This window comes from Xyrauchen texanus, chromosome 10, assembly GCF_025860055.1.
Source record: "Xyrauchen texanus isolate HMW12.3.18 chromosome 10, RBS_HiC_50CHRs, whole genome shotgun sequence".
NCBI classification, from domain to species: Eukaryota; Metazoa; Chordata; class Actinopteri; order Cypriniformes; family Catostomidae; genus Xyrauchen; species Xyrauchen texanus.
The window spans coordinates 3,026,349-3,038,446 of NC_068285.1; the positions used below are offsets into that span (position 1 = coordinate 3,026,349).

General features: G+C 36.6%; 3 protein-coding genes across 4 annotated transcripts in view; all 3 read left to right on the plus strand.

Moving 5' to 3' along the window:
- LOC127650290 (NACHT, LRR and PYD domains-containing protein 3-like) overlaps nt 1–12,098 on the plus strand; it is a 201,274-nt gene that overhangs the window by 67,696 nt on the left and 121,480 nt on the right. The window lies entirely within an intron of this gene.
- The window catches only part of LOC127650291 (NACHT, LRR and PYD domains-containing protein 3-like), a 349,622-nt gene that overhangs the window by 3,968 nt on the left and 333,556 nt on the right, over nt 1–12,098 (plus strand). The gene's annotated exons all lie outside the window — the stretch shown is intronic.
- The window catches only part of LOC127650289 (NACHT, LRR and PYD domains-containing protein 12-like), a 459,642-nt gene that overhangs the window by 2,998 nt on the left and 444,546 nt on the right, over nt 1–12,098 (plus strand). The window contains exons 2-8 of the mRNA XM_052135611.1: nt 4,961–5,041; nt 6,770–6,877; nt 10,072–10,188; nt 10,285–10,401; nt 10,498–10,614; nt 10,711–10,827; nt 10,922–11,038. Coding sequence (XP_051991571.1) covers nt 4,961–5,041; nt 6,770–6,877; nt 10,072–10,188; nt 10,285–10,401; nt 10,498–10,614; nt 10,711–10,827; nt 10,922–11,038 — 774 coding nt within the window. The remainder of the gene's footprint in view (nt 1–4,960; nt 5,042–6,769; nt 6,878–10,071; nt 10,189–10,284; nt 10,402–10,497; nt 10,615–10,710; nt 10,828–10,921; nt 11,039–12,098) is intronic.

The window sequence follows — 12,098 nt, forward strand, 5'->3', positions numbered from 1 at the left end:
GAAATGCTATTAGCTGACGTGAGTCACGTGGCGCTAAATGAGATGGAATGACGTGACGCAAATAATCAATACTCTAAATTTTTTTAAACAAACAAAAGTGCATGACATGACTCAAACATATATATTTTTATATTCATTTTTATTCACGAACGAGATGTATGTAACAGTTCATTTGACTCGTTCAAACTCAAAGCAACTCAATAAAGGGCGTATTCTTTCACTAGATTCAACAAATCACATGTTCCGTCCTCGTATCATACTCGAAGGCTATTGGCTCGAGGTTTAGTCACTCTTTGTCTTTGACAGATGAAACGGTCCACAGAGCTACACGGTTCATTGAGCTGCGCATGCGCGCAATAGCGGCGCGCAGTGGTGGAGGGAGGAATTTCAGTGAACGAGAAATATGAGTCAATGGATAACGTGAACGAGAATGATTCGTTCACCTAAAAGATTCGTTCAAAAAGAACGATTCGTTCACGAACGTAACATCACTAGGGAGAGAGTTAGACGGGTGATAAATGGAAAAGGAGATCGGCTGAATATTGTATATAGTTTGTAGAGTGAAATATAGTGTATTAGCCCAAATCGGAGGAGTTTATCGATTGTGCGTGTGCGTGCATCACACTGTAAGTAATCACATAATTGTTGAACATTCTCAGTGAAGCTAATCCGCCTGTATCCCTGTTTACATTTAAGGTTGTTTATTTAATTTATTCTACTGCTGTGACACTGCTACAATCCCATGTATATTGATGTAATTTGTTGTTAGTTATAGTTATATTTATTCCTTATAATCAGAGGTTAAATTGGGCGGAGCGCACCGGGCGCAGCTCCGCCTCCTCAGGTCCACAACACACCCTGACGGAGTTCAGCTCCGTCTCCTTCAGCACCAAATATTGTTATTCCACTTGAATTATTTTTCATCTCCTGACTCCTGGAAAATACATGGCATATGAGACTGAATAATTAGCAAGACTACACAGAGACACCCAGGCTACATGGAATTATCAGACGTCATAAATGCATTAATCGCCCACAGCCATCAAGGGAAAACTGTCACAATTCTAAGCGTAACAGCGACGTTACCATGGAAACCCGCTAACGGCTAGAAGCGATCGAATATATACAGCTCCTGTCTGTAACTTTATCTCAGCGCTTCTCAACTGGTTTTGCTTCAGGACAGATTTTACATTGGAAATCAAGTGTCGACCTGCCATAGATTAAACATAACCTGTATTTAATGTATCCTGAGTTGCATTTCCTTTTATGTTGCATAGATTTGTTCATGGTTTTCCAGTACAAGGACATGCTTCAAGTGACATTATTTTTGTTGTTGATGTCAAAATCTACAGAAACTGTACTTATATGGGCCCATTATTATCTCATTTATTACATAATATTACATATTTATACACATATTACACAGAAGGAAAGGCTCCTCATTACCATGGTTAGGTCAATGTGCTAGTCTTAAATAATAGTGATAATAATAATAAATTAATGTATTTATGAAACACATCTTGAAACTTTAAATGGCCACTGTTGATGTCTAATAATAATTCTAATAATTCTACCTTTAGATTATTTCATATGAAACTGAAACATTTTACTTTTACTCGTGTAAAATCCTGAAACAAATTTGTAAAGGTGATGTGTGTAATTATTAATATTTTTAACTATTTTGGTAAAGGGGCCACATCGGGCTTTAAGTAGGGGGCCACATTGTATTACTTTTGAGATACAATGTTCTGCATTGATTTGGTTTTTGTAATTTTAAGGCCAGAAATAGTTGTGTACTCAATTTTCTGAAGTGTATCTGTGAATAATGGGACTATTGTGCAATTGCATAAAGTATTATATTGCTCTCAAAGATAGATACTTTTCTATCAGGCATTACAAAACTCAATAAAGGTGGAGATTATACATTTATTTTGCCAACTCTACTTCCCTGTTAATTTATTATTCAGTTTTAATAATAATTTTAAAAAAAATGTATAGAACGACTAATGTTTGTCAAAGCGGACGAGTTTACACTTTTTATTTCTTTCTAAAACTTGTCATGATGCGGGTCTCCTCGATGGTTTTTCAACACTCAACTGATTAACACAGGCTGCATGAATATGATAAATAATTACTGCAAGAGTTACATTAACATACAGGTGCGAAGGGACTTCAACGTTTCTAAATTGCACAAATAAAAAATACATTTACATATTCGTCTCTGGCTTGCAATATTTTCAAATATGTTCATTTCATAAATTTTCCGAGGGTGAAATCCGTTGCCTGCCTGTTAACATTCAAGATAAAAATTTATAATAAAACAAGTGAATTGTAAAGTATTTGTCTTTGTTTGAATAACTACTCATCCCTACTTTACACATTAATACTGGAAAAAGAGCCCCTTTGGTGTAAAAACACATTAAGTCGTTTTACGGCGGGATTTTGAATGATGACATTCACCGTAAATAAGGGCTCCCCCTCCCTACAAAAGCCAATTTAACCACTGCTTATAATCACCAATGCACGGTTGTACCTCAGATCCTGCGCATGCGCTCATAGTTGTTTACATCTCGGTTCGACCGCACATGCATCAGTAGCCATGCTTGCGTGCACAGCGCGTGCACAGCTCGTGCATAGTGTTAGCGCACACACATCCATCCCCACCTTTTCAAGTATATCATCATCATAGAGATTGTATTGTGTTATATTTCACTGCTATTCGTCAGTATTTTACCAAAGAAGCTTTATTGATATTGTTTGTGGTTTATATGTTTATATCTGTATTTTGTGTTAACAGAACCACACATCTATGCATCTTTTAAACCAACGATTTGGAACATAACCTGAGTGAGACATCGTTGTTCTAACCGGACAAACTGCAGCCTTCTGCCAACCTGAACTAGCAATTAGAGTGAATAGTTAAAAGATTTTTCATGACCTTTGTATTTGCACATTGCTTTCTGTTTGTTTGCGAGTCGAGTTTTCGTAGCTTTAATAAGGATTAATCTATATATAATTTATGCAGCGCAGACTGTCTGATAACTTTATTCAATTCTGTATATGTCCTACCTGTTAGACAGGAAAATGACATTTATTATGGGTTTATGTGAGGATTGTTTGAAGTTCACTTAAATTAAAAGCTGTTTTATTTTTTGAAGCCTAATAAATGTTTTTTTAAAAATTGAATACTAAGGAGACCATGGTTTCTGTGTGAACTGATTATTTTGTAGACATCTTTTGAAAATGAAACTATTGCGTGAGTTTGAGGAAGATAAAATTAATTAACTTTTTAAATACATTTTTTAAAAAGGAAGTCAGAGTTGTGTTAATATATATATACTTTTTTGTTTAAAAAAAGTAAAAAAAAATACGTAATTATGAGAAGTGCCCTTTTTTTCACTTGAGCCCCTGCCCCTCAAAATGTCTATGCACATCCCTGGGATAGAGTATGTTTAGTATGGTAGAGTATTGAAAAATGGCACAACAGGTGAAAATGAAAGATTTAAAAGGGCTATGTTTGTTATATATTTTTTCCAATATGACTTTATTCAAGCTGTTAAATTAGGAATTTTAAACTAAATGTATATTGCAGCACAGGGTGAAGTCAGTATGTATATTAACGACGATTTGAGACAAATAAATGTAAATTTAATATACAACTATGTAAATGGCGCTCTGTGGCGCGGCAGGGTTTTGAACAAGGTCCTGAGCCGTAGCTGGGCGCCGCCGGTGTGTGTACACTCATAGAGAATAATGTGTTAGAATTTTAAAGACATGGCGCTGCGCTTCTCGTTCGGTGTGCAACCCCCTTCAGGGTCCCCCAGTCAGAGCTGGTTAATGTGGCTCGGGATAGGGAAGTTTGGGGCCCCCTGCTGGAGCTGCTGCCCCCGCGACCCGACTTCGGATAAGCGGTTGAAGATGGATGGATGGATGGAGTATTATATTTCCATGTTTTACAGTAACTATTTTGGAAAATATTTTCTAAGCCATTTAAAGGGTAACTTAACACCTGCTCAGAGTCTGACTCCACCCTCTAGCAATATGTGAAAATGCTGGAAAAGTGGGCAGACCCCAACGGGGATAGAGGGAACGAACCGAGTGTGGGGCTGAGCGGTGGGGGGCGCGCATCTGAGACTCGTAGTGACGGATTAATTGACAGCTGCTGTCAGACTCTATGTTATTATTATTCCTCACACGGTCGCAAGACGACATGTACATAAATCTGGCATGGTGAGCTTGAACCTGCTTACGTCAGCTGTCACCGCTTACGTCACGAAGTACGCAAACAGCCAATAGGAAAATTCAACTGCAGTAGCCACCGTTCAACCTGAAGAGGGCAGCACTCAGACGTTTTTACACCATATATTGTAGAATTAAAACACTTTCTACACAAATGTCAAAAAAGTTACTTGAATCAATGACCAGTACTAATAAAGCCCCATTCTTACAGATCATTAACTAAAAAAAGTTGGTTTAGGGTTTAGTTACCCTTTAAGAGTTTTTGCCTTTTATCACTGAATGTGTCTGGAATATCAAAAACAAAACTAACTTTAATTAGCACTGCAAAACAAACCAAAACAAGACAACAATAATAAACCTTTCAAACTATCAGCTACAGTAAGACATCTAACAGATATCTAAGTATTAATCACAGCAGAACAAAGAGATACTGAGACTTTTGCTCTTTTATCTGAATTGTCAGTATGTGTTCAGTTTCTTTGGCACTGAAATTTTATTTCTTCTATTGACTTGAAACGTTGCTTTGTTTTCTTCTGTTGAGTCTTCTGATGTTTTCTCTTTATGCTGGTGTTTAACATGTCATAAAAGCTGACAGTCTGCAATTGAACCTCATTGATTCATTTCTAATGGAATATTCTAGAGGACAAATAAAAACAAATATGTGTCAGTATTGAACAAATAAACACGTCACAAATATAGATGATGTCCCGTTTGTTGACAGGTGTTCAGTGGACTGTTCAGATGATGTCATGGACTCCACAAAGGATCTCAGTGGACAGACAGACACATTGAAGGTCAAGAGGTCAGAGGATTTCAATGCTTTAATAAAATACACTGATAGATATTTCTGATATGCTGCACAACACTACAGTATAAAAACACTGAGGAGAAATGAGAACAGACTGGATTATCTCAAGTATAAACATGTGAAAACAGCTTTAGGGTAAAGTGAGATCTACGGTCAGATGACAGTGAGACCGGTTTGATTCAGTCACATTTACATTTATGCATTTGGCAGATGCTTTTATCCAAAGCGACATACAGTGCAATTATTACAGGGACAATCCCCGGAGCAACCTGGAGTTAAGTGCCTTGCTCAAGGACACAATGGTGGTGGCCGTGAGGTTAGAACCTGTGACCTTCTGATTAACAGCCCTGTGCTTCAGTCACAGACAGAACTGGAGAAATTTACATTATTTGTGTGTATGTTTCTCCTGTAAATGTAAATTTGATGATTTAATTCTTGTGAAAACAGTTTTTCAGAAAGCAGCACATTGCATTGTATAGTGTACATCAATTCTGTGCATTTATTGGCATGTAAATTTGAACCTCTTCGATCAGTAGCTGAAAGTTATTCGGTCCTCGTAAAAGAGTCAGCCCTTCATCCACTAGACAGACAGATAAACTCTTCCACAAGTGAGTTGAACTGAAGCATGGATTTATGAGCACACCACCACTTAGGGTTGCCACCTGTCCTGTAAAACAATAGATCGTCCCATATTTAAAGATAAAATTATGCATCTGGTATTGAATCAATACGTGATGCTGAATTGTCCCGTATTTAAATGGTCAGATGTTGTTGTGGTGAAATAATTCCAGATCTGCAATTAAACATTGATTTAAGTGGAGGGTGTGTTAAGGGACCATCTGAAATGTCCAAAAATGTCTTACCAAACGAGTTTTTTTTCTATATAAATGTTCAATAAGATCAAACAATGTACGAATACAATGATAAAGACAAGTACAGGTGAAGGAAAAAATAAACAAATAAAATAAATAAAAATGATAAAAAAAAATATGTATAAACAATAAAAAAATTAAATAAAGTATAAACCATCCAAAATGTATACATAAATAAGATCAAGAAGACAGTTAACTGAAAAATTTAAATAGATATATTTTTAACATATTAATGATGTATTTTAATGGCTCAAGAAAGTTCTCATTTTAGCATATAAGAAACAATATTATATTTTTATGAATACTAATTACGCATATTATTATATGCGTTATTATATTATATCCCCCACCCCCTTATTAATTGTCCTTTATTTTAAAACTTCTAAAGTTTCAAACCTAAATAGAGTAAAACTGAAATAAAGGGGTAAAAAAGGCACAAATAAGTTTATTAAGTCTGTACATTAAAGAAATGTAACAGTTTGCTTGGCATGTATTTCAGAAGTCTCATGTTCGGACTGTTTGCACACAATTTTACAGAGAAACTTCAGGAAAACTACAATCTCCAGTGTGCTGCTTTTCACTGTCCTAAACCAAAAATATTCTCAAGATGGAAAGAATTCAATGTAAAATGAGATGTAGTAATTTTCTCTAAGTGACCACTGCTACTAAAAATAATAAATATTGATTTCAATGATAAAATGACACTGAAAACACTGGAAAAGAACATGTTACCCCCTTAAAGAAGAGAGAAATATTGGGAAGAGTAAAACTGAGAAACTGAAGAGAGGAAAAGAGTGTTTGTGAGAGTTTGTAGTTTTTAAAACAGTGTTTAATTGCTGTTGTGTTTTAGTGTCATTCATGGAGAATCTCCTGAATCCAGCTGTGTGTCCATGAAGAGTGACCGGTCAATGGATCCTCCACTTAGATTCAGTTCAGGAGCCCCTTGTGCTGATGTGAGGTGAGGACTCTCATGTTGACTGACAGTATGAACGTGTACACCACAGTCTGAGGGACAATTAGAAAGAATCCAGTGTAAAAAATATAAATCTAAAAGGAAATATGCATTATAATAAAAATAATGAGTCCTTCTACAGCTGATTGCTTTACTGTAACAGTTTCATTGGCATCTCTTCACAAGAGCTCATCTTTATACTGTACAGTAATATCATGTGAACATGACAGAGATGATCAGACATGACCAGAGATTGTTCCTCAGGTTTATCACAGGACATACAGTCTGCTGGAGATCACAATGTTACTAAAAAAGGACATGTTGACTATATGTTACAGTATGTTTCCACCTGTGCTACAGTAATCTGTGTCTGATGAAGAATATGTTGTAGGGATATGTGTTGACACTTTTTGACTTTTGTTTGACAGTATTTCAGTGACACTTAAAAACTGAAGAAATACTGAGTTACTGAAGCTTCTTTTTTCTTTTTTTGTATGATGGAGAATACCATATGTAGAATATGAAGACAAAGTACAGGCATATTTGAAAGTAAAAAATACTCTTGTACTTAAAAACTGAAGAAATTGTCTCGTACTACATTACATACACCACAATAAAGACGCTGTTTATGTTTTGTAAAGGAATTCTGGTCACAATAAAAAATACAAGATACTTAAAAACTTCCAATGATCTTGTAATGTCCCGTTATGTCGTGTTTTGAAGCTCATTGTGTTCTGAATGATCAGATGTTTTTCATGTCTGTGAATGTTTGTGTGTTATGTTACAGGAAGTTGATTTTGAGATGTATGATGTGTTTTGGTGGTTGCTGTGTATTATGAAAGAGAGATGAACTGCTGAACTATATGTAGAGTTTAGAAAATATGTTCTCAGTTTGGGGACAACTGTGTAAATGATTGTAAAAATACTGTAAAAAAAAACATATGAGAAAAGATGTTCACACTTGGCAGGTTTGGTTTGATTAAAACAAACTCTGGTGTGATTGCTCTATTAGTGCGGTTCATTTGAACAAGTGTGAACGCTGTCACCCAAACCTTGGTGTTCCCCAAAACAGTGGACAGAGACCGCCTGAATAGTGGGTCTCGGTCTGCTTCCAAACCAACTCTCGTGCGGTTCGATTGATGTATGAACGCAACATGGACCAAAGACGTCTAAACAGATCAAAAACAGGAAATAATTTGCCTGATACTGACCTCAAGCATACCTGGTTCTTCTCATCATAGGAGCTGTGTTGCCTATTACAGTTCGGGACAGGCGTCAGAAACTCCATCAGCCGTCCTTGAAGCATATCTTTGTTTGTGTGTGCAACGGAGGAATTCCTGGCGCTGTTTTGACTCCTTTAGACATTTTATTAACTCTTCTTTTGCTCTCAGCTGGTGAAAATACCACCATATATACATTTATAAATATAACGCATTAATCCCAGCATTGTTTTGGATGTTCGGTAAGTTCCGTCTAAAAAAAATCATAAAAGCGGTCCAATCAGGTTGTGACTTTTTCCTGATGCCTTTGGTTTTGTATCGTTAGGTACGGTGTTAAAAATGCCAGTGTGGACGCTAAGCCAATGAGGACTAAATGTGTCATTTTCTTTTTTGGTCCGGACCAAGAGAACCAAGAGAACCTAACTACAAGTGTGAACACACCCTTAGTGCGGTTCATTTGAATAAGTGTGAACACACCCTTAATCGAACCAAACCTGCCAAATGTGAACACACCATAAATGATGAGAGAATATCCATTTATGGGTGATCTTTTTCTTTAAAGGGTAACTTAACACCTGCTCAGAGTCTGACTCCACCCACTAGCAATATGTGAAAATGCTGGAAAAGTGGGCAGACCCCAGCGGGGATAGAGGGAACGAACCGAGTGCGGGGCTGAGCGCGGGGGGGGGGGCATCTGAGACTCGTAGTGACGGATTAATTGACAGCTGCTGTCAGACTCTGTTATTATTATTCCTCACACGGTCGCAAGACGACATGTACATAAATCTGGCATGGTGAGCTTGAACCTGCTTACGTCAGCTGTCACCGCTTACGTCACGAAGTACGCAAACAGCCAATAGGAAAATTCAACTGCAGTAGCCACCGTTCAACCTGAAGAGGGCAGCACTCAGACGTTTTTACACCATATATTGTAGAATTAAAACACTTTCTACACAAATGTCAAAAAATTACTTGAATCAATGACCAGTACTAATAAAGCCCCATTCTTACAGATCATTAACTAAAAAAGTTGGTTTAGGGTTTAGTTACCCTTTAAATTAAGCTGAGTTTGAAGCTAATCCATGTTTGTCGATCCACGTTTTATTTTTATTCGAGTTGTGTTGCGCCACTTAATTTAAATCATGGTTTAATAGAATCCAGATAAAAATTGTAACCTGTGATTAAAAACTTCACCTGTGAATAATGATGCCATGATGGATTCTGAATCTAGCTGTAGATCGTTAATGCACAGGGCCGATCAACCCGGTTGAGAACATCAGCGTTTTCAAAAAGAATCAAGATGTGCAAATCTCTGCTCGACCACCTCCCTTCAGTTGCACTATTATATTGCCAGAAATAAAGAGTTTATGCTGCTGACTGAAGCGAGTATTAGAGAGGAGGGGAGTAATAACGATCAGCTGTCGCTGGTAATAATATAATAAATGTCTATCAGAGGGATGATGGCACATCCACTGTTTGCTTACTCAGTCATTCATCTTTAATTGTGGTCAGTTTGTTTTATTTAAACCACCTAAATTATTTAAATCAGAGTTTAAATTAATGGAGCAACAGCGTTCAAGTTAATCTAGATTAACTGTGAAATTTAAATCAACATCAAAATGTGGTAAAATGTAACCCTAATGAATTTTAAACAACTTTTAACAGAATGATCTTGAAGTTTAAGAATAATTTGTATTGGTGCATCCCACTCTAACACTATTAAGACTATGAGCCAAATCACTAGAGAGGGAGTGGCACATTCCCTAGTGGGATGATGTCCATCTCCTTTTAGAGGGATGGGTCTACCCCAAAAACCCATCCAATACTCTATAAATCTGATGCTATTCTTCAAACACCACTCAGACATCCAGTCTTGTCACATCGTGTTGTCAAATGCACAGCTGTTGTTAGAAGAAGAATTTAATTGTCTGCATGAGGTTTAAATGAACTATATGAACTCTTGTCTCTATTCTGTTTAAGTCAACTCCATATGAAGAGATCAGACTCACCGGAGCCCAGCTGTGTGTCCATGAATAGTGACTGGTCTATGGATAAGCCAATTGAATTAAAGGGTGAACACACATCAACTGGTCTGAGGTACAACATGTTTGTCAAGATAGATAGAGATACTGTAGATTATTTCTATGTTAAAGAAAATCAACTATATGAACTCTTGTCTCTATTCTGTTTAAGTCAACTCCATATGAAGAGATCAGACTCACCGGAGCTCAGCTGTGTGTCCATGAATAGTGACTGGTCTATGGATAAGCCAATTGAATTAAAGGGTGAACACACATCAACTGGTCTGAGGTACAACATGTTTGTCAAGATAGATAGAGATACTGTAGATTATTTCTATGTTAAAGAAAATCAACTATATGAACTCTTGTCTCTATTCTGTTTAAGTCAACTCCATATGAAGAGATCAGACTCACCGGAGCCCAGCTGTGTGTCCATGAAGAGTGACCGGTCTATGGATAAGCCAATTGAATTAAAGGGTGAACACACATCAACTGGTCTGAGGTACAACATGTTTGTCAAGATAGATAGAGATACTGTAGATTATTTCTATGTTAAAGAAAATCAACTATATGAACTCTTGTCTCTGTTCTGTTTAAGTCAACTCCATATGAAGAGATCAGACTCACCGGAGTCCAGCTGTGTGTCCATGAAGAGTGACTGGTCTATGGATAAGCCAATTGAATTAAAGGGTGAACACACATCAACTGGTCTGAGGTACAACATGTTTGTCAAGATAGATAGATACTGTAGATTATTTCTATGTTAAAGAAAATCATCTATATGAACTCTTGTCTCTGTTCTGTTTAAGACAACTCCATATGAAGAGATCAGACTCACCTGAGCCCAGCTGTGTGTCCATGAAGAGTGACGCGTCTATAGATAAGCCATTATATTTTAAGGGTGAAGACGCATCAACTGGTCTGAGGTACAACATGTTTGTCGGGATAGGTCAATTAGAATTATGATATTTTTACAATATAATGCAAATCTTTAATTTTTTTGGCTAAACTTGATTCAGTTGTGGAATGTGATTCCACATGTTTTAATGTGTTTAAATGTGTAATCTCAACTCAAATACTTTATGTGAGAGTTTATGTAGGGCTGGGCGATATGTCCAAAAATATTATCACTATATTCTTTTTCATATCGTTCGAGATCGATATTTATCACAATATACATTAATATTTGCATATTGCAAATATTTTTGAAAATCCAAGTTGGAAGAAAAAAAATTAAATCTTAAACAGACAATAGTTTCTACTAAACTGCTTTGTGATCCCAGAGACAGCCAAAGCAGCGGGGTCTGAGGGATCTTCTACCAAAATATGACATTATTTTATAGAGTTTATCAATCAAGTGCAGTTGGAAATGAATGTTAAAAGATCATCTGTTCATTTTGTAAGCAGTCCAGTATTTGTTTGAATTCTTTTTCATTTCTTTACATTCAAATACCCAAGTATGTGGGCATAGAAGCCCTTGTGACTGAGGAATGATACTGTAGTTGGGTTCATGGGTATCCCCTGTGAAAAAAAATAAAAATTTAAAGGTCTGAATGGACCATTTTTATATTTTCATTAAGTTAGAAAGACTAGGCTACCAACTAGTAATTTTCTTGTCTTTTCTTGTCATGATGACATCTGATTCATTTGAACAAAATTAGAACAGAAACCTGTTTGTTTATTATTAAAGGCTCGTAACATGATGATTAATAAAGCTAAATTTAGAAGGAAAAAACATTATGTCTAAAGGTGATTTGGTACCACGTTAAAATAAGCGGTGCCTCATGTCAACTCACATGGGAAAAGAGATGACACGTGCGGAGCAGAACAGGGCATACATTAAGCATGTTCAGTGCTTGAGAAAATATTCAAGAATACAGCGTAGAAAGATCACAGCTGGTGTACACAGCACTGTTGTTTTGTCATGCTGCTCACAAGAGTCTTGCAGTCCGGGTGGAATCAATCGACCGCGGTGACCGGCAAACA